At 38.4% G+C, this 23,475-nt stretch overlaps 1 protein-coding gene across 1 annotated transcript in view; it reads left to right on the plus strand.

The window, feature by feature from the left end:
• The first annotated feature begins 7,427 nt into the window (after positions 1-7,427).
• The window catches only part of LOC148816182 (uncharacterized), a 157,172-nt gene continuing 141,124 nt past the window's right edge, over positions 7,428-23,475 (plus strand). Inside the window, exons 1-2 of the mRNA XM_088940638.1 lie at positions 7,428-7,558; positions 14,826-14,896. Of these exons, the coding sequence (XP_088796764.1) occupies positions 7,506-7,558; positions 14,826-14,896 (124 nt within the window). The 5' untranslated portion in view covers positions 7,428-7,505. The remainder of the gene's footprint in view (positions 7,559-14,825; positions 14,897-23,475) is intronic.

The following is a 23,475-nucleotide window of genomic DNA, read 5'->3' on the forward strand; positions in this document are numbered from 1 at the left end:
ATTTAAATCAAAGGATGTTATGTTCAGATTGTACAGTATAACTAAGACCTTATTTGGAGTATTGTGCTCACACTGGGGTGCAAAAAAGATTTTCAGGAATCAGTCAAGAGAAGAGCAACTCGAGACAGTTCTCTTAGCAGGCAAAAAGAGGTGAACAGTGAAGATTGTGAAGTTACCCGATTCAAATATTCAAAAAGTCACTGGCAAACCCAGCAGATCTCTTCAGAATAAACAGTAAAACATGGGCAAAAGGACACAAGTGGAAACAACACAAATGTGCATTTAAAACTGGGAACAGGTGGCACTTTTTTCCATAGAGAGCTGTAAGAATCTGGAGCAAGTCCCACAGCTATATTGTCGAAGCTGATACAGTACCTTGGCTTCCTTCAAGAAACGTCTGGATGATATCCTCAGATCACTTAACTATTAGAAGTAAAATAAGCTACAGTACTTGGGCTCCTTGTTTGTAACTTTTTTCATAATCTTACATTTGAATGTACTTCTTGAACACCATATTGTGGAGTCTTTCACCAGCTTCTTGGATTCCATAAAACAACATGTTAACAATCAGACATAACACACAATTAATTGAATAATATTATGCTAATATTGTCTGCCAAATTTGTAATCAGACAATGGTGTTGGCTTGGCATTTTTAACAGGCCCTTCCCATTTAAATAATACAATCCCAATACAAATAAGAGTTCTGATTAAAATATTTGATAAATTGAAAAGGCTAAGCTCATTTCGGCCAACAAAATAAAAAGGGTATGGTGTCATGTTTTTATTGTCATAATTGTTTTTAAATTGGTTATTTTTAAGACTTTGTCTTATTTCAGATGTCACCAGGCTGTTCTGCTTTTGCCTTTCCCAAATAATGTCTCAGACTTTTCTGACAGTTCCCTAAACCTCCAAGAGACCTTTCAAACCTATTTTCTCTTAAAGAGTCCAGCTCTTAAAGAGCTCTTAAAGAGTTGGAAAGAATGTATAGATAGATGATCCGCCAATATTTGTGCAGCAATAACTTGTACATAATACATAATTGAAGGTATAGTAAACGTATTGCTATCAAAATGAAACTGATTGCCTTCTGCAAAGTTCTAGCCATTTAGCCATTTAGTTCTAGCCATCCGATGTTGTAAAACTCAAATTTAGAGCACATCTATACTTTGGTGAACTTTTATAATGTCAAGTGCATTAAATGGCTCGATTTTATTTTAATGTTCAAGACACATCAAAGACAAGTGTCCCATTCTGCACTTGGGATGCTGTTATCTAGGACTGCACTACGCAGATCCCTGAAGAGACCCAATCGTCCATGTGTTTAATGACTACCTCCAGTAAGAAGTGTTTGATCTGGGTTTGCCCGCATTCTTACAGAGGCTATTTCGGGAAAGCAAGGATAAAGTGTACATTGTGACCGGGTGTGAATAACTATAATTAAACAATTATTGGTTGCAACATGCAAGACTGAACTGTAATTTAACGAGGGAGAAAAAACTGCACTCAAAACGTATGGGAGGTACAAGAGACCCTGCCCTTAAATAAGAAACTCCTAAATAGAGAGTTGTTTAATGGAGTACTGGACAAATTAGCATGAACTCAGCTTAACTTCCTGGGCAGCATTTCATAACAGAACCGTCTATATTCTCCCATTAAATGCTTGTTTACTATTGGTTTCCTAAACAATTTGGGTCTAAGTTTTCTGAATGAGGGTGATATATCTCCAACAGGACAGATGACCTTTTCTCTCCAAATAAAGTTTATGATAATGTTTATCAGTGCTCTTATTTAAATGGGGTTAAATAAGGATTAATAGGACCTATTTTTATTTTAAACACTACAGCCAATGAAAATGTTTCTGCTTCACATTATACCAATTTCAAAACAGAGCAAATGTATTAAGTATCTTGGAATGTTATCTTGAAATAAACACAATGATAACACTAGCATGCCAAATAACTGGAAACTGCATTTTTCAGACACACTCTGTCTTGCAGCAGTAACACTAGAGTAGAATGAAAGTTCGGTTACTTCCTCAGCCAGGATTTATTTTTTAATCCACTGCATTTAAAAAGCTCTATTTTTGCTCTTCAGTTAAATATCAGATTCATTTTCAAATACCAAAGTATGAGAAAGAATCGGAATATTTCATTGTCGAAACAGCATTGATAGTCTGGTTTACAGTGACAATATGACAATTCCCAAGTTGGAAACCTGGACTCATAATACTCAAAATACTAGATTGTTCGTAAAATACATTACCCTGCTAATTTCCAAATCAGATTCTTCCCCTTGCAGGAAGTAGCATTGCAAGTCATAGTGGACAGAAAAAAAACACTTCTACCCCCACTCTCATCCCCCTGAATCAGCACAAAAAACACTTCCAGCATCTGTATTTCTCTTTAGAGTAGGAGTTTCCCAGAACAGGTCCTCAGGGACACCCAGGGGAGCCCCAGAAACAAAGAGAACCTTTTCATCCCAGCATGGGGCTGCCCACCTTCCAGGACTGCCTTGAGCTTTCCTGGAGCAGCACAGTGATCTCCCGGACAGGATGATGACTTTTCTGGGAGACAAATCATGTGATCAGACTCCTGGACCTCAAACAGTGGGACATCACTCTCAGCGAAAACTGCCCAGGAAGCAATCAAGTTCATATCCAGGCTGAGCTGGCAACCCTAACCCCAGTACGGTACACTGGTGCGTAAATCCAACACTTATACTCTCTGCTTTCATAGTAACTACAGAGGACCGGTTGATCAGCAGTGCTGACAATACTATTTTATAATCAGTATAGCTTCATTTGGATTAATTAAAGACTGTTGATTGTATATGTAAATAGGTTTGATTGATTGAGAGGGGTTTCTTAAAATGGGGCATGGTGACTGAAGAGGAAAACAGAGAAACCCCTGCTATAGAGTTTCATTGCGATTTGGTGGGGGGGGGGGCGTTCAAATACTGTTTGATAAGGGGGTGTTATTTGGTGAGACACTTTTATACACGGGTTCATTGAAAGACCCCCTTGGCCTCAGCTGGACCCTTCACAAACTTGGAAGTATGTTCCTGAGATATTTCATCTTTAATTGGAGCCACAGGCAGTAACAGAGGAAAATGGCCAGCGACGGACTGAGATGGGCTGACATGACAGTTCAACAACCGTATCTTAAATTCAAGTAGAAGATCTCTGAAACATCACATTAAAAAATTCCCAATATGGCAGTATCAACTGAAATCAAATTAGCCTGCCCTGAGTTCAGATGACTTGGTACTGACGGACAGCTGGCAAAGCTTAACTACAAAACTTCACACTGAAAAGTGAGGAAGGCCTCAGATGACTTTTGCACACACAGCCTGTTAAGACCCCAATAACTTTTCAAGGAGCCTCATGGTGTATCAGCTATTTTATCACTTTTAGCAGCAATTGAAAGCTCTGCTATTACCAATATTAAAGGTACAGTAGGAGCTAGTGCAGTTTTGACAGAAAGACATTTCTGTAATTCACAGGAGGAAAGCCTGACCCTAGCTGACAAGAATCTTTGGTGACGCTTTATTTGAATGTCGTTGCATAATGCCTTCATAATCCCTTCATAACTGCTACACAAGACATTATAATCATTATGATAAAATAAGCAGTTTGGGGGCAGCGTTAGAGGTGTTTGACAGCTCTTGGATCCTGGGTTCAATTCTGGGTTGAGGTATCAGGTGCTCTGATTTCCTTCTATGCCTCTAACACATGTTGGGTAGGTTGACTGGTGTTTCTAATTTTGGATGGACTGGAGTCTCACCCAGAGTGTGGTTCTGCTTTGCACTCTATGGTCTAGTCTCACACTGACTCTCTATAGCATGGAGCTGTGCATGATGGATTCTGTATAATACCAGTTTGTGTTTTGCACACTGTTTATGGCATTCCCATATTTTGATTTTTACTTCATTGCTTTACAGATGTTTATCTTGTCACTTTTGACGTTAGCCACCCTAAAGTACACAGGAGCAGAGATTTCTTAGTTTCAAAATTACATGGTCTGTTAGTCAGGAGATGAATGTCTATTGCTGTAACGAAAATCTTGTTTCTATTATGTTTCTATTTTCATTAACAGAAAAGAGAAAATTGTGGTATATCTTTTTTTTTTTGCCTCCAATGCTGGATGACTATCCATTCACATATTGTAATCATATTTGTTTGTTTAACCACAACATAATGAGTAATGTGGGAAAACTGCAGAGCATGTAACTCATCCCATATTAGTTAAGCAACCATCTCATCATAAAACATTACATGTTAATGGTTTTGAACCTCTGCTGGTTTTCTATGTAACAGATCTTCAATGCTTGTGTTAATTGAAACCAAATGCCTCATTGCTCATAGGGTCTCCATCTTCAAGTAGTTTCAGTTTAGAAGTATTAATCTCTATTGATTGTAGTCCCAATCCATGTAGTCATGGATTGCAAAAAACCTATGTAGGCCTAAAACATTGATGACTTTCTCTCGTTTTCTATTGTGATTTTTATGTGTCACAATGATGAGATTGTAAACAAAAGAACATGCTGATATTCAATGTAACCTGTTCCTAACAATCAGTCATAAACAGAAAAGGGCAGGGAGACTCTTTCCTAATTTGATGAAAGTCCCTCAAATTGTTTTGTTTCAGTTCAAAGGTGTCACCTTCAAAGCACAAACTTTACATTCAAGATGGACACCACCCCCATCAACACACGTCACGGTGTCGCAGAAAATCATGATTTGCAGGTGACATTATATCAGTTCACTTGCTTTTGTTTTCTTCCTTTGTTTTCAAAATCATAGTGTCTGACTTTGACCCTATGTTTACACAAAGCCTGTCTATTTGTGCATCATAGCTCTCCATAATGGATAGTTGTATCTCCTCTTGAAAAGATGGGTTCTACTCTCCAACTGAACTTGCAAATGCAGTATAGTTACTGTCTGTGCAGCCACAGGAAGGTTAAGGAATGAGGATCTACTTCACAGTCAGTGAGATTGCATAATTACACGATGACCATTCAGTTTTTTTGGTAGGCTTTTTGAGAGAACGTGCAAAAGTACCTTATCCCAATTGTTTCACATGAAGTCGGTACAGCAAATGATAAAAAGTCATTACAACTTTTTCCATTAGAAATCTGATTATGTTGAATTTTCAGGACTGTATGCTTATTTATTCATTAGCAAGATTATTGAAATGGGCGCTACAGTAGTGCAGTGGTTAGCATTGCTTCCTTGAAGTGCTGGTGCCCTGTGTTCAGTTCCAGCCCTGGGGTGCTGTCTGAGTGGAGTTTGTATGTTCTCCCTGTGTTTGCGTACATTTCCAATGGGGGCTCCAGTTTCCTCCCACAGTCCAAAGATATACTAGTAGGTTAACTGGCTTCTGAGACAACCGGCACCGGTGTGAGTGTGTGCATGCTTGTCTCTGTGTATGTGTGCCTTGCAATGGACTGGCGTCCTGTCCAGGGGGTAACCTGTCTTGTGCCTGGTGCTTACTGGAATAGGTTCTTGCTCCCCTGCAACACTGAATTGGAAGAAGTGATTAGAAAACGGATGGATGGATGGATTATTTCAATCACAACGCTGTGAAAGCAGCACCATGTATGTACAATGGGTATTCTTCCATGCTCATATTAAAAAAAAATGACTTGACTCCTTTTTCTATTAGATTAGATCCTGTACTCTGTGGCTGTAGGGCAAATGGAAACAAATTGCAAAGGGGATGTATACCCCCCTTCTCACCCCACTCACACATATAACATTTTAATGATTTAAATCTAAAATGGAAAAAAATAAAATGGATGCAATAGATGACAAGGAGGATATATTAAAGAAGCAACTTCAGATATAATGTAATAAATAATCTGATTCTGACTTTCCGCAGGCCGAGTCATGTCCCATAGAATACTTTATTGCTGATCAGTACATTCAATACTGTAGTGGAGTAGAGTGCTCTCTCCATTTACTTTCAAATGAAGACATTTGGCAATGACAATATTTGGCACTCCAGACGCCAAATACAGTCGCCAGCACAGTTGTGTTCTATTACAGCTGACATTTCAGGCAGTATGAAATAAATTTCTGCGCAACCTAGTTCAAACCCCAAACTGGGTAAACGTAAATGATAGAGGTACAGTAACTGTGTTCTTTGGATATCATGAACTGGACTTGTTTACATGCTAAAGTTTTAAATCCCAGAAAACATTAGCACTGTGAACTAGAGCAGGATTTCACAAGCCTAGTCCTGATAACACTGATGTTTGCTGATTTTTAATCCAGTTGAATTGAAAATTGTTTCATTGAACCCTTAAGGGAACTAATATTTAGATTGATTAATTAGCCTTTTTGGTTGTTTTTCAGGTTGGAAAGGATGGTTTCAAGTCTCCTCGGATTTTTTTTATGGGTAAATTACAATTTTTGGCAGTTGCAGAAATGAGAACTTGAAATGGACAAATTTGTAAAGTATTAGTTGAACACGAGTCTCATTAAAAAAAATGAAATCATGGTTTGGATGGACTAAAAACCATCTGAAAACAGGGTAGCTTCCGCAAAAAAAAAAAGTACTTTTCTTCCGATGACATTGCTTGACCTTACATAAATAACTCAGGACACAGCTCAGATAATTTTTAGGCGTCTTGTGTCTTTGGATGCAGAAAACTGGAAAAGGAAAATATTTAAACGTTAGTTTCTCCTCCAACTGAAAGCTGTCTTATTTGTCCTATATATAATAATATTACATTACTTATACGCAGAACATCCTAAACAGACGAATCCCCCGTTTCGTTTGTGATTTAAATTCCCAAAACAAAAAGGTTGATTGGATTACGAACGAGTATATTTGTTTGGCGTGCAATACTCACAGGATACATAATTTCAGTGCCCGAGTTTAACGTGTTTATCTCCGGGACAGGACGATATCCGATCTCTTTTTTCGGATCACTATATTCTCTTTACAGTGTAATTCTTGACGTCCGTCTCTTCCCATGGTACAAGCGAGACGAGGAATGAATGGGTACGCTGTGCTTGTGTGTGTGTATGTCCTGCCCCTAGAGGCAGTATATATCCTCTCATTAGAACCAATGTTTGCTGTAACCGGACACCTGGCGTATTCCAACCAAAGCTCCAGTCACTGACTGAAAACTATTTAAAAGGGAAAAGGATGAGCCTTACTCTTCCAACTAGAGACTTTTGATTCCAACTCCCCCCCTCCCTCAGCTACCAGTCTTTCTGCAATCAAATTTCCCAAATGCGGATTGGCATAAATGAATAAATTACAGAGAAAACCAGAAGAAACTTACTCGTGGAAACTTTCCGTCAAACTCTCCTTCAGAGTGTAGGATTTTATGTTGGGCTTTCTAGGCAAAACTGTATGAGAACTTCTTTCTGGACTGTTGTTAAAAGCTTATCCAATGCGCAAGAAGGCAGTTGGTGCTTTCTGTCCCTTAGCTGAGGAGTCACGTTGTGATTAAAGGATCAGGTTTTTGACTGCCGGGACAAATGAATACAAATGAATTTAGGGATCCGAAGGAGAGATTGCAGAACCTCTCAACTCGCTACAAAGTAAGTGTTAAAATTGCGTACACCGGGGTGATGCTGAGATGTGGTTTGGCGGAAATGAAGTGTCACCTATTTATAAAGATCTTAAAAAAAACAACAACAAAATGTACCTTGGACGTGATGTGTACATTGTTATAACTTCATGTGAATGAAGAGATCTCGTGATTATGTGAATCACGTTTTTGAATGAATGAATCTGGTAACGCTTGGATTTTAAAAGTTTCAGTACGTGGCTTCCGATACATACAGTAAGCTCTATAGAAGCTCTTCCAGACGCTGTGTAGAAATTGTTTTAATTTAGTTTAGATTCTTAAAACTCGTAGCCGCTCTCGTATTGCTTTAACAACTAATCACTGCATAGCGCTGCCGACATAGTGACATTAAAAAAGCAGAGTACATAGCAATATAACCTTGTTCGTAACCTGGATCTATTAAAAAAAAAACAAATTCCCTCAGAGACAGTTGAGGGCGACAGAGAGAAGTGGTTTTCATGACCAGATCTCCCTCTTCGTCTTGCCTTGCCTGAGAAGCATTTCAGTGCTGAATATTGACCTTCATCTGTCTTTATCTACGGAGTACATGGGGCTCGTCATAAAGGTTTATTCATACATTGTAGGGCATTTCGCCTTTGGATGCCTGGACGTCTTTCTCCGAGTTGTAAAACATGTCCTAGCGGAAAGCTAAGAACTACAGATGGAGCTCAATAAAATTAGACTACTAGTGCATCTCCAAGAGGCAAAACACAAACCGGCCGCGCAAAAGGAAAGAATCGCTTGTTAAGGCATTTTTGCAGTTTTGTCGACGTTGTCAAAAAGTTTCAGGGACTCGCTGGAATGGAAATAAAGTGCATATATATCATAAATTTGGACTGCTGTAAAAAATACCAAGAAAGAATGAAGTAACCGTGATGGAGCCGGATAATGCCCCGGACTCCAAACTCAAACCAGCTGGAGTCGGGGGGTGAGTAGAAACTACGTGCATCGCTGAAAGCAGATTCATTCCAAGCTTTAGTAGAAGGGAAACCTCTATCCTTGCATTTGCAGGGAAACCATTGGGTGAATTAAGTGACCATTTTTGAACAAACCTAAGCACACTTTTTACTTTTTGATTACTTCTGTAATTTTCTCCAAATGTAACGGCTAACTTACTGACATTGGGTAAATCTACCTCGACAAACGAAGAAAATCAGTCGGATTTATGGGTATCACAGAACATATACAACGTGTTTTCCTTTAACACTACGTTAAAGGTTTCTTTGTCGCTGGGATAACAGAAGTATTGACAGTGGTTTGTTCAGTCTAAGGAGCTAACTTAAAATCTTCGTAACGGGGGGGTCTCTGATTTTTAAACGTGACAGAATCTAAAACATCACATAATGTGTAAATTCTATTAATTCAGTGGAAAATTCTTCAAAGGATACTTTTTTGAAAGTACACACAATTCCCCCAAAACTATATATAACCGAGTGGCTTTTTCATTGGAAAAGCAATAAAACAAGAGTCATGGTATTAACTCAAAATACCCTACAGTATATAGCGTTACACTTGAAATATAAATTACAAACCGTAATTATGACTGCCTAGTTCAGTAATTTAGAGACATTCCCACAAACTGCTCTGCCACAGCGCCCTGTCAAAATTCTCAAAAGTTAGCGGAGAAAGTCGGCGACTTCGCTGCAACTTTGATTTTTTTTACCAACTGGATAGATTTCACCACTAGTTAAAATTAGTTTCGACACTGCAGGAAAAAAAAAAGTTCTGCAACTACAGTATATTAATTTTGATCTACGGCGCATTGGATGTGTTCTTTCCAGTTAAAACAGAGGTATGTTACAGGAAACTTTTTGCCCTGAATGGGTTTCTGTGTGTACAACATGACACGTAAGGAGCACGTTATCCCAAATTGTCAAGTGATGGAGGGCTTCTGAAATGATTTTATGGTCTGTTGCCATCCCTGAGCTACTTGTGTTGCAGGTACCGTTTAAATCGGGAATGTCTGTTGAATAAATCAGTCAGAAGCGTTCACAGTTAATGATGACATGGACGTTAACATGCCTTATTCACTACAAAGCATAGTGGAAATGATTCTTGAAGTACTTTAGAGGTTTCCATGATCATTTACATAACACAACACTATAGTTACCTTAACCCTTTCCATCTGTTAAGATACCGTTAACACCCCGGACTTAACGTTTTGTTTGTTCTCACAGTAGCTACTTGTGCTGCGCTAAGCAAGTACTACAAAAAAGTAAAATTTGTTAAATGTTTTCAGCTAATTCTTAGCTCATTCTAGATGTGTATATATATTGTATTTTTTCCCTGCGTCTATTGGCAATAAAATGTTACTATCTGGGAACAGAAAAGTTAAACATTTGACTGTGGGGAACTGCTGATTGTACAGTAAATTCCTGCTTAAAACTTTGTAACCCAAGAGCTGTGCCAGTTTAGTCAGACCGCCAGATGTCGCACTACCTGCCTCTTGGTTTGGCAGAGATGCCCAAAAGCAGTGATGTTAATAATTATTTTAATAGTCTGATTTAACAGTTCTTTGATAAGGGAAGTAGAAAAGAACAGAATACCCGTATGGTATTTTACTACATAGCCAGACTTTGGACAGATTTATTAGTGTCCTTTATCTCTCTGTGGTTCCTTTTGGATCTTACAAATGTAATTTTTTAAAAGATTAAATATCCTTTTAAAACAGAGGAAAACCACACAGTTCTGGTTGCATTAAATCAATCAATTAATCAATCAGTTTACTTTAATGTCCTTATCAGCAGAGCCATAGAGTGAGATACACATTTGTGTTGCAGTTGGAACTATCAAACATGAAAACACACTTTGGGCTCTGAATTTTAACTTTAAGGACCATAACAAAGAGCATTTTGCTTATCTTCAAACACGTGCTCAATATTTAAAGGCTGGGAGGACTAGGGGGTGGAGGCTTGGGTGTGGGGGGATCATACTATCAGATTTTTAATTACCTCCCTGAAAACTGGGTGTTTCCCAGGGAAAAAGTTGAAAGGAGAACTTTGGCTGCTGTTTTTTTTTTTACTTTCAATGCTCCAGTGTCTGAAATCAGCAGGAATTTTCCACTAGGTGATTTGAATGGTGAGCTACAGGTATCACTTAATCTGGGGTAGGGATATGCATTTGAGGGGCCCTGGGATTTCTAAAACCCGAGCTGAAGAGTAAAATAAAGGCAGCAAGTTGCAATACTGTAGGTGAAATGAACTGTAGGTCAGCCTGTCCTCCTGCTGTTTTGCACTCTAATACTCTGCTACCTGTATACAGTATGACTGACCCCCAAAACCTACACTCTTTTTGCTCAGTACACTTGTTTATACTGTACATAAAGCTTTTGCTAAGAGCAAATTAAGAGACATTAGCTAGATTAAAGATGAGATTTAACTGGTTTTGCCCAGTAAAACATCTAGGAAGAAGAGCAGATAGTAGCTTGAAAGTATTTCCCCATAACACCAAAGCAATCAAGCATGTGAACTACATCCTGACCTTGGGCTGCTACCAAACAGCTGGACTGCAAATTTAAGCTTTCCTTACCAAGATGGGCTCAGCTGTTGCGAATGTGATGTGTGGATACTGCTCATAATGTTTTGAGGGGCATCGGGATCTGCCTGAACCGTGCCTAATTTTCTGTTGTATATGATGCCATATGCCAGATATTCACGGTGCCAGTAGTGGAAGTTACAGTAAGTCAGCAGTCAGTCCTTGTATCAGAAGTCTGCATAGGTTATCATGTGCAAAACTGGATGGCCACCTAGTTGCAGCTCAACTAAAAAGAGGTACTTAGCGCGTCTTGAAAATAAGCCTTTGATTTTTATGCTGGGTCTTTCCAGGATCCTGATTCTAACATGAAGGGCTTTCAGACTTGCAGCGAGCCACAGCCGTGTACTGTGGCTGCTGTTTTTCTTCGCCTTTACCACACAGACAGCAGCTGACGTGAATGTAAAGTACAGTATAAGCTCAGGGATTGGGTCATGGAGACTAGAAACTGCTGAGTGGCAATTCCCTGGATGTGGCGATACCACGATCAGCTGCAGAGGGCTGTGGTTGTCCTGGTGGTTTCCCGTTGTTTTGGCATGTTTGAGATGGCTGGGCTTCTCCTTTCCTACGCTGGTCTCCAGGGGACAGTTGACCACAGAAAGGGGTTTGGGGGTTGGAGAGAAGATGTAAGGGGTTGAAGATGGAAGGATAGCAGTAAATAGTCTTGTGTTTAGGCTTCATAACTGCATGCAGCTGTGAGAAACTTGTGTTTGAACTTGAACAATTAGTGACTGTGGAACGCTGGACCCACCCCTAACCTTTGATTGATTTTTAGCCAAACCAACCTTGGGTATTGCAATGTGGGGAGACAAAACTCCAGGTAAAAGTGCATTTTTTGTGGAGGACATTATAATCTGCTTCACTCTAACAAGGAGATGCACATTAAAATTCCAGCAATGGGTGCTTTTCGTCATTGCACTATCCACTGTAGAAATTTGGCCAAAAGAAGCATTAAGGATGATTAGGACAAGAAGTTTGTTCTTCAAGATTTGTATCTAATAAGAGGTTCTGGAGAAAAGAAGATGCTTCAAAAGGACTTGGTTTAGATTTTAACAACATGACATCAGTAAGTATTGAGCAAGATGGGAGATTCAGTATGGAAGTGTATTAGCACTGCATTGAAAAATAGCTAGTACAATATAACTTGATTATTTTACAATACCTATTTTGTGAACATAACTTCACTTTGATTTAGAATAGATTGAAATTACAAGGCAGTGCAAAGTGATTTGAACAATCGCATAACAGTTTTGTTTCATACAAATGCAATAAGTCTTGCAAAATAATTGTTTCTGCTAATAGTGCAATAGTTAATTTTATGTAGTGCAAATACTACAAGCTGCACAAAAATATGGGAAAGAATCTGAATAACTGCTCAGAATATTCATGTATGCTATTTTACAAGGCTTCCTTTGAATTTGTTCAAAGCAACACCTTTTTCCTTTATAAAACAATAGGGTGCCATTGCTCCAAAGTGCTGTTATAGCTCTGGCTCAGTTTATCTCAGGAACAAAAAGTATTGTGGCATATTTTGAAAATTACTCTTACATCTCCCAAACAAGTATTTGTTTCCTTACGCCTTTTCTATTTTTAAAAAATATTTTTTTGGCGTTAGAAAAAATAGAATTCCTACTACACAAAAACTTCACAACAAAGCATAAATTAAAGGGAGCTGAAGAGCGCTTTCGATTTGATCCAAAGCAGCTTTAAAAATGTATGACTCACCGTGCAATTAAAGCGTTGGATTGCACCAGAGCTGATAAACTTTTGTGGACTGTTCTTACACAGCTCCAAACAGCTGTTCCTTCTGTGGGGGAGGTTATATCCAGTACTTCAGTGGAAGTAGTGCTATTACTTTTAGTTTACTGTATTGCTTGTTTTTCTTCCTTTCTCTTCATCTTCACTCATTGCTTTTTAATGACTATTGGAAAGGAAGACTAAATGATAAACAGATCTTCCTTGAAACAACTATGTAACATGATAATTCTGAACATTTGAGAGCATCCCAATTGGTATACTAGACCCCAAATTTTAATTTCTGTTCTTTAAAAATGTTTTTTTTAGTGTGTCTGTATTACACTACAGTATTCTTGATTTGGAACCTGTTTAATAATGGCTAATAAGAGTTTGACCACAGGGCTATAGCTACAGTACCTTATGCATTTGTTATTTGGAATGACCCTGTACTTTCGACACTGGACTGCAGGACTGCCATTAATTATACAGCTACACTTTTGCGAAGGCTAGTTCCCTTACTAAGAATGACAGGTTTGAATCTACCACAAAATAAAAAAACTGCCTAATTTTCATTCTAAGACACTTTACCTAAAAATCTCCTGCCTGTTTTGTAACTCTAAGTTATTCAAAGAAAGAATACAAGGAATTCTGGAGTACGGGCAAGCGCATTACTTTTATTTTTAAAACAATGTCCATTGCTCCCTAGAAGTAGGGTTTAGGGTTGTTTTTATTGTGGGTTTTTTTACTTCTTGGCACTGTGGCCTGGGTTACGTCTTCATGGGCAGGCTGTGGAGTGCTGTGACCATGCCCTCTAGGAATAAACCATTGTTTTGATTCTTTAGTTTAGAAATAGTAACACAAATATTCTTGCAGGAATTGAATTTAATCAGGAAGATGAACACTTCAGTATAGTGGCTGTAAATGACATTTCGTATATACATAAAACTATTAATGTTGAAGTATCTATTAGAAAAATTATACATGGAATTTGGGACCTTAAACGTGAAGTGTTAATATGAGGCTAAAGATAGTTCATTATTTTCTTTTTCTATTTCAGTCAAAGTTAGAAATTTACCATAGTTAAAATCTGTGAAGTCTTTAAAATATCGCTTCTGGTATGTTTCTTCTGATTGCTTAATGAAAACTCGGCGTCTTTCACAGACAACTCCGATCTGACAGTGTCTTGTAGGTTAAGTGAATTCTATGTGGCATTTCAAATAAGGACATTTTTTTGCCATTTAACAAGATTGCAGTGTCTCTAATATAGAGCTTTATGCATCCTTGAGAAAGGTATGCTTTTTACTGCTCGGTGAGCTCAAGCAGAGCTTCATCATATGTGGTAATGTATGAACTAACACAAATGACACATTGTTCAAAACAGTTCATCTGAAAGGTTTTGTGTGTTTATCCTGGTGTCAATGAAAGTTACATTAATAAATGGGTGCTATCTTTACCTTGAGTTTTTTTTTGTTGAGGTATAATTTAATCTGTTGACTTTGCTGCCTGTGTACCAGCTGTTTTAAAGATGCACATCTGTACCATTACTTACCTTTTACATGAACTCAGAAGGCAGACACAGCATGTTCCTTGTCAAAATGTTTTGGCTGAGTAAACAGAAGTCCCCCTCACAGTTATTGTAAGCAGGAATTCTGTGTGGAAAACACTCCCAAGACCACCATTTTCAAAGAACCATAACAGGGCCATCAGCCCCACCATATTACTTTAGGATATTTATAACAGGTGTGCAGCTTAGGTTTTAACAAGTTCAAAACATGAATAACTTTAGTGTAATTACTGTATCAATGATTCTAATAGATCAGACTACAAATGTAATTCCTGCTGTCACATCGGCCAGGAAATGTGATTACTGTTACTTATGTAATTGCCTCAGAGATTGCAATCATTTGATTTGTTCTTGGCACTTTTTAATACAAACTTTCTCACCATATGTTTTTTTCTGACTTTCACAGGAGAGCCCTAATTCTCTGTACCGTTTTGTATTGTACTTGTTACCTTGGACTTGCACAAGTACATTCTGAAGGTAAGAACTTTATTAATTTCTTGTGTTTTAAAACTAGTTTACTGACAGCCTCACTAAAAATGAGTGTGTGTGTGTGCGCGTGAGACAGAAGGGGAGGGTGCTGTAACTTTCAATTCTGTTTCTGTCTTGTTTTCTTCTGGAGGGAAGACTCAGTTTCCCAAATCTTTTTTTTTTGTACAACAACATGGAAAAAGAACTCCAGCAACTTCACCCAAAGAGTTAAACAACGGTCATGACAGTATCCAATCTGCTTTCACTCCTTTCTTATGGAGACTGCTCAACCTAAAAGAATAACCACAACTAGATGTCAACCATAAAAAAATGGCTACATGTGTACCTGTGGTGTGGTCCCTGATTTCATATTAGATGGTCCTAGTATCAAGCCCATTAGAAATGATTGTACCTCTGCCTTGATGGCTTCAGACATCCAGCTGTATTATTATTAGTATTATTGCACTTATATAGCGCTTTTCTGGACACTTCACTCAAAGCGCTTTAAAGGTAATGGGAATCCCCTCCACCACCACAAATGTGCAGCCCCACCTGGATGATGTCACGGCACCCATAGTGTGCCAGAACGCTCACCACACATCAGCTCTCAGTGGGGAGGAGAACAGAGTGATGAAGCCGATTCATAGATGGGGATTATTAGGAGGCCATGATTGGTAAGGGCCAATGGAAAATTTGGCCAGGATGCCGGGGTTACACCCCTTGTCTTTTCGAGAAACGCCCTGGGATTTTTAATGACCACAGAGAGTCGGGACCTCGGTTTTCTGTCTCATCCAAAGGATGGCATCTTTTTACAGTATAGTGTCCCCGTCACTATACTGGGCATCAGGACCCACATAGACTGCAGGGTGAGTGCCTCCTGCTGGCCCCACTAACACCTTCCAGCAGCATCCTTCGTTTTTTCCAGGAGTCTCCCATCCAGGTACTGGCCAGGCTGGGACCTGCTGAGCTTCAGTGGGCTGCCAGATGTGAGTTGCACGATGACATGGCTGCATACTGTATGTCAATAATAGCACTGTTGAGTGGTTAACCTCCGGTGGGCCAATATCTCCTCCATTTGGTGTTTTATACTCTCATTCTACATTATGCTTCAGAATCACAGACAACCAATGGCTCTTCTGATCTTGAAGGCGTCTGAAAGCTAAAATAAAGAAAATAACTTGCTCTTCTAAAAATAACTTTTTTTTCTGTAGCAATCAAAGGAGCCTGCATATTTTCAAGTGCACTCCTCTATTCTGATGGAAGGGATTCCTGGCACACCCCAACATAACTGTGATGTAAAAGCTGTGTAGAGGATCTGATTTGTGTCCTTATGATATTCTTATTCAAATGATTATTTTCCAACTAGTAAGTACAGTTGCTGTCATTGTGTCTTTAGGCAATAATGATACCATATCTGCTTAGATGTAGATGAAATTAATTTGAATAGCTTGGGCTGCAGAGGATTTTGATTTAAAGTTAACAGTCTGGAACATTGAAAAGATGCTGATGTTACTCTGGCTTGGAGGTTTTTCTCAGCTAAACATGAATCAGAAACTTCTGGATGGTAGGAGGTTTGGAAATGTAATACAAAATGTGGTCTTGAGTTGGGTTTGGCCTGACATAGACTTTGCAGAAACTACAGTTTGGAATTTGGCAAAGTTGGTCAAATTCCCTTTGTTTTTAAGCCATTAGAATTTATCCCAGGGATTACCCAGTGTCTGATGCTATCTTGGTTTGTCTTCACAGTAATTATTTGTAAAACACTGGCTCTGTTTCGGTAGTCCCCCTGTTGTTGTGTTGGTGAATTTTATGTAACCACCTGCCAATAAGAGGCAGTTTTTTTCACAGTAAAATCGTGGATTAATGCACAAATTTTAAAGTCGCTCCAAATCAACCTCAACTGAACTATTTTCACTAGCAGCATTTCTTAAAATGTTCCCATTCAGACAGAAGTGCTGGATGAGTCACTAGGCAACTAATTTTTCGCTGGAACAATAACATTTAGAACAGAATTTCTACAGAAACGCAGAAATAAAACCCATAGTTGTCCCAGTGAAACTTATTTTTTGTCTCCTTCTAAAACAAATAAGAATTGTAATGATACTCAGAGTGATGGAGAAAGCTCTCTCTCAGCAGTGCTTTTCTTGTTGTTTTTTTTTGCCCAAACCCAAGTGCACTATCATTCATAGCTCCCCCAATAAAATCTAGCAGGCATGCCAAAAACAGGAATCCCGGTGAAGGAAATTAAGCTAAGTTAAGGAAAACGCCCATATAGTACAGTACATGATGCACGATGATTTAATATCACTGTTGTGGAATAATGGGATTATGACTTCAGCTTTCCATTAGTTGCTTTAGCCGAAACTGAATTACCAGCAATTATTGTAAATCATTCCAGTTCACAATAGTAATGATCTTGTGAAGATGGCTTAGGCCAAGCTTCCCAAAAACTGTGGAGCTTAGTGTAATGGGTGTACTGGCAAGACGACTGTCATCCTTGCATTTTCTTTGGAAGTATTTAAATAGCCACTCCCCCAGGGAGTTTCTTTCATGGCTAGTAGACTGATAGCTTCCTATTGTTTCATAAATATGAGGTGAACTGTGCTGTTATTACACTTGTATGACAACTGTCTTAGTTGATGACCTTTTCACTTATTACGTGTAGACTCTGGAACCCGTGAAAGGGACTAGTAATGATGATTTGATTGGGGAAGGGGTCTTCGTGTTATACTTTGGACTTGTTGAAATTGCTTACCTGATTTTGGCAGGTCTGTATGATACTGAAGGTTCTTCTCCGCTAGTTTCTTCATGTGTATTGACAGTGAGCCTGGCAATGCTGGGAGGGTCACTGTTTTTACAGTCAGATTGATTTTTTTGATGTATTCAGTTGGTCTATTTTATTTATCTTGCCACATGCCTGTGTCATCAAGATTTAAAAGTTTTGGATATCACATTCGATATTTCTACCTCTTGACTTAAAGAGAGCTATAACCACTTTAAGACAGGTCTGCACTTTGTGCTCAATGATTAAAGAGAATATCAGCTTTCAATTTACATAACTGTGTTAAATTTTTGGCACCTCTATTTATGTTCTCAGTTTGTTTGGTATGAATAACCCCATGATGCGTGGTCGCACTAGCCAACACAAAGTCCAGTCCAGACATAACTGAGCATTAAATTGTCAACAATGATTTGACTGTTACGGTCAACTTTGTATTGTTTTTAGTGAAGAGTGTTTATTTTTCTAGTTCCACTCAAAAGTATTTTACCGGTTAGGTGAAATCAAAGAGGACCAGTGAATCGGCAAATTCCAATGTGCGTCTTAAAGGGCTGTTGGCAGATTACAGTGCATGGCATCGAAATTTGCCTTCCCTGGTGATCGGAGCCTTTTCCCCTTTCAGGGGATCAGAACCGTGGCTAATGTTGGAACAGGGAACTAAACTCCTGTTGAAAGATGCCTCCATTTCATGTGCTCTTGAGACATCCACATCATCCAGACATTTTCAGTGTTGCGCAACACTATTTGTCTGATACTCCTTTTCTAATGAATTACCAGCTGTTTAGAGTATGTTTCCCCCTGGAATGCTTTGTTTTTCATTTTGTTGGGTGCTACAAGGAAGTATTAATTTTTTCTGTTTTGGCGTGCATTGGACTATTAACGGGCAGCTTGCTCTTTTACACTGTTAATGGCTATCACATTACTGTACCTCCAAGTGACTTAGTCAGTTGGTAAAACTTTGGGCTGGACCACAGAAAAACAAAACAGCACAAAATGGCAAGAAAATAATTATAGTTACCAGTAAAATGTAATCCGTTTTGCCCTACTCTATGCTCCATTTGACACTTAACGTGGGTCTTCAAAAATAATCTATATACTGTATGAAGCAGCTTTAAGCTAAAACATTCTAAAACACTGAATCCATGTTTGGCAAACAGCATAAGAGTAGTAAAATAGTAAAGAAAACATGTAAATAAAGTATGTGTACAGCATGAGCTTATCAAACAGGAGTAAATGTTGGGGCTTTATTGTGTACAGTGTTTCTGTCGTGTGTTTCTAAGTTCTAAGTTTCTCAATTATTGCTTTACTTAACTAACACATCATATTTCCTTCAATTAATTATTTTTTGTTCTGTGCTGTAATGGACTGAGAAGTTGAGGAAGGAGCAAGACTAAAAATGTTAAAAACTTAAAAAGTGATTAAGGAGCACCTCACATTTTTCCAGGCAGGTGACCATGTCCGAGGATGTAGGCTACCTTGCGGATTACACAGTGTCTGATCCTCCTGGAGAAGATAGAGTCTGCAAAGTGAGCCGTTGTCTCTTATTTGATTAGAAAAGTACCCGTCATGGGTCAACAAGTAGTTCCAAAAGGGGAAGTTGTATTGTCCTCACTCAAAACAGGCCTCTAGAGTCTATTTATGGGGTCTGCAGCCCAGTTCTTGAATGGTGTCTTCTTCTACAGAGCAGGCTGAGAGAATTCCTCAAGGAGTTTAATGAAAGTTTGGCGGCTTTGGATCCAGACACCTACAATATGTCAGTTTCTTAAAATGAGGTTAGTAGAAAATTAGAGCACTTGAGCTCCAACCATTTGGAACACTTTTGTTCTCAAGCCATTTCTTTACATTTTCCAGAGATTAGTTTGTGACTGAGCAGCTGCAAGCATATCTTAGGCATTGTTGTGCCAAGTCTGCAAAGTAGAAGAGAAACACACTAGTAATTGCCAATGTATACTTACGTTTTTTTTTCTCTGCCATGATGTATTGAGACAATCCTGTTGGAGACTTCATAGCAGCCCAAAGCCTGTTTTATTTTTTTTTTGTTCTAGCTATAAAAACCCAAGAGCAGGCTCTGTAATCCCTTACACAAAGGGCCGAACAGATGAAGAACATGTATGGTTCAATTACGGATGAAAAGAATGAAGGCATTCAGTGAACAATGGAAATACAAACTGCTGATTCCAATTCTGTAGTGTCTGGTAACACTCAAAGAGATTTGTTACATAAGATTACCAAAAGCCACTCACACAGAATGCAATAGGTGCTGTGTTTTCAGATATTGCCTTAGGTTAATGGCAATAAAGGTCAGTTTAAGATAAATATACAAAGCTTTTGGAACATATTACACACAAAAGTCACAAGTATGGGTTCTTAACTCCCTTTATTGTTCCGAGTTAGACATTCCAAAGCATTGTGGGTCTAAATGGAATATCTTCTCTGCATCTATCTCTGTGGAGCACTCTCACTGCAAACCTTTGTTTCTTCATCTTGACGTCTGTGTGCCATTTTACCATTTGTATAAGCAAACTACTTAAAACAGGCTTTTTTCATTTTCGTTTTTCATTCTAAAATGGGGTCGTGTGATCCGAGCTTCTTGCTTTTTAAGACCGACCATCGTCATTGTTTCTACGTTGTGTTATGAACTTATTTAACATCCGATAAAGCTGGGAAATTAAGATGGGCGAGCAATATTGCCTTCATACTTATTGAAGCAAAAAAAAGTTTCTGAATTTTGTCATCTGCAGACAAACATTCGATCTTTCCCCGTTTATCTAATCTTTCTCACTGATTTTGTAGATTGTGTCCTGTGTAATTGATCCCTTATGGTCAGAAAGTCTGTGTTGAAATGTGTCCATAATGCCTGGGAAGAAAGCCCATGGTGGTTCAGTGTTAGTAGATCTGAGCTATGCAGCAGTGATGTTTCATCGAACCGATCATAGTGGGCTTCCCTTAACAAATAAAGCTTCTTTCTTAGTTCGACCTGATACATACAATATAGTACATCACACAGCCTGCTCTCTTACTCCTTCATTCCACATGTACACCCAGTGGCTTTTGAATTTTAATTTAATTTTACAATTACTTCTGCCTTGAAATATTCAAACATTCATTAAAAAAGTAAATCTTTCTAGTCCTTACATGAAACTTATTTGGGCATTTTTATGATCCCATTCCCTAATATGGCTGTACTCATCAAGACCAAATTTCCTTTTCGAGATAATGATTAGAAAACGTAATTTCTCCTTACAGCCATTCAGAAAAATATGTTTTTCGGTATTCTTTTTTCCATCTGGTTATCTACCCACATTGTTTGCAGTTTTCTGCCAGATAGCACAGAGGCACATTGCTTACTGTCTATGCTTGGCTTATGTGAGACAACTTCCCCAAAGCTTTTAAAAGGAAATATGATGACACTATCTGTAAAATGGTATTTAACATGTCTGTACTTTTTCTGAACTTATTTACCATTTCAAGCTGAACATACAATTACTTTACACAACTTCTACAAGTGCATATGTTGTTCTTTGATATTTGAACCAGACTGGTCATTTGGAAAGTATTATTGTTTTTAGTCCATATTATTCAGCCAGATACATACAGCTCTACGTTTTATCCCACTGAATATAACCCCTTGAATTTTGAGATGCACAACACCATTCCCGAATCTTTCAACATTCCTTAAAGAAAGAAATTGCTTATGAAAGTACTTATAGAATGTCACTGGTCATTTTAGCTGCTCTTAAAATTGTAATGGGCCTCCTTATTACTGAATATGTTAACTTCAGTGGTGATATATTTATGCAAGACCAGAGTAAGAGGACTCGAAGCTGTGCTTGACACCTTTTATGGTATAATGATCACAACATACACTTCTTATGCCTTTGAAGGAAAGCTCAGCGTTGGTTTTGAAATAATTTTGTACTCCCAACCTCACACTCAAACTACCTAAGCTTGAACAAAAAGTCGAAGTCAATAAAAAAAATAACATTATTTTTTGTATCTAGTGTCAGAATATTTTAAAGCTCAAAATCACAATGTTAACAATGTGTTTTTGCTGTTATTTTATGAATACAGCCTTAATTGTATATGGCCAATAAAGTGATCTTATCTTTGTACAGCCTTTGCAGATTTCTTTAAAATCAGTAGAAAAGGTTGGATTGGTAGTATATTAATTTTGAAATGTGTGATCAGATTATTTTCTATTTTTATATATGAAATGGTGATTAATTTGGGGTGTTCTGTAAAAGGGACTTTGTTTAAATTGTTCTAGGCTAGCCAGCAAAGATTGTCTACCATCCAGTTGTAACTATGGTAAGAATTCTTTTGCCATGAATGGGCTCATTTTTACCCGTCCCAATGGATGAGTGTTTTAAAGAGGCTAACAATTAATGTCAATTTCCATTACGAACTTGGGCACAAAGATGCTACCAAATTTTTTAATTTAGACTGGCCTGGTGTTAATCACTGTAGTTACAGTACATGTCATTGCTAGGAGACCACTTGTACTGCTGTGCCCCTTTCACAATAGAAAAAAATAATAATTTTCCATGGTTTCTGATTTATGAACAGCATGGAAAAACAATAATTGAGCCAAAAGTGGGGACTGGCTGGAAAATGCTTGGTAGAAGTTAGCACAGAACACTACCTCAATGGGATCTTTTCAGATTAAAGAGTAATTCTCAGTTTCCACAATATGTTTTAGCAATAGTCCTGAAAAGGGCTCAGTTTAGCCTTTTCACCTCTACACCTTGGATGAATTGCTTGTTAGAAAAGGATTTAGAAGAACGGTTTCGGATCAAAAGCTTTTTCTTCCATGTGGTGTCTGCTGAGCTCGGAGCCATTTCAGCTACCGTGTCAACTGATGACAGCTTTTAATATTCGTAGGAGCTGTGATATCAGCCCAGCGCTATTATCTGGGGGAGGGAGGGGGTGACATTGGACATCGATGCACATTAGCAACCCAGTGGAAACCTTTGCCTCATTGAAGGCAACATTTTTCCACATGCTTTTTGTTAAATCCTGTTCAAATCCAGAGCCGTGGTTACCATTTTGAACATTAGAACAGTGAGGTCTGAGCTATTTTGAACCTGATGGATTAAATTATTCATTGGGGAGCATAATTTAATCCACTGGTTATGGTTCTTGTTTCAATAAACAGTGTAAGTGAGGAGGTTGTTTTTCAGTGAAATTGAGGTTTTAATTATATTGGCTGTGATTTGGTATGAACCCTTTTGCGAGCCTATTGGCTACAGTGGTACTCGTAAAGAGCTTTGCTCGTTTGTTACAAGAGCAGTGTGGCATGATATTTTACCCAAGGGAAGATGTCGACAAATTTTCCCTTACTCCTAAAAGTAGTAAGCTCTTTTCCCAAGTCTTCCAGTTAGCTTTTAACGATGTGTGCCCCGAACATTAAAAAAACTTTCCATTCAAAAATAAGGAATAGCCTCATCCAGCAATAACATCTCTTGTAGGACGCTATGCAAATCAGCTTGGATCGCTACCGTCATTCCATTGCAAACCATATTATAGAAGTTCCCTAGGTGGAGATGTCTTTTGAGGTCATTTCACACTAAGTGGGGCTGAAAATTGAAATGAGCTGGGGAAAGATAAATCAATTTCGATGGCACAAGATAGAATTTCAAGAGAAGTTTGTATGACATTAATATCTTGTTGTGAAAAGAATCTGATTTGAAATCCCTCTAGTTGGAGGCTGTGCTTTGCTACTGTTTGTCCTGCGGAAACCAGTTCTCCAGTCATTTCTAAGCATATATTCCACACATTCTTCCAAACTAAAGGCTGCCCACTCTGTGCA

Source organism: Atractosteus spatula, chromosome 23 (assembly GCF_055471065.1).
Source record: "Atractosteus spatula isolate fAtrSpa1 chromosome 23, fAtrSpa1.hap1, whole genome shotgun sequence".
Lineage (NCBI taxonomy): Eukaryota > Metazoa > Chordata > Actinopteri > Semionotiformes > Lepisosteidae > Atractosteus > Atractosteus spatula.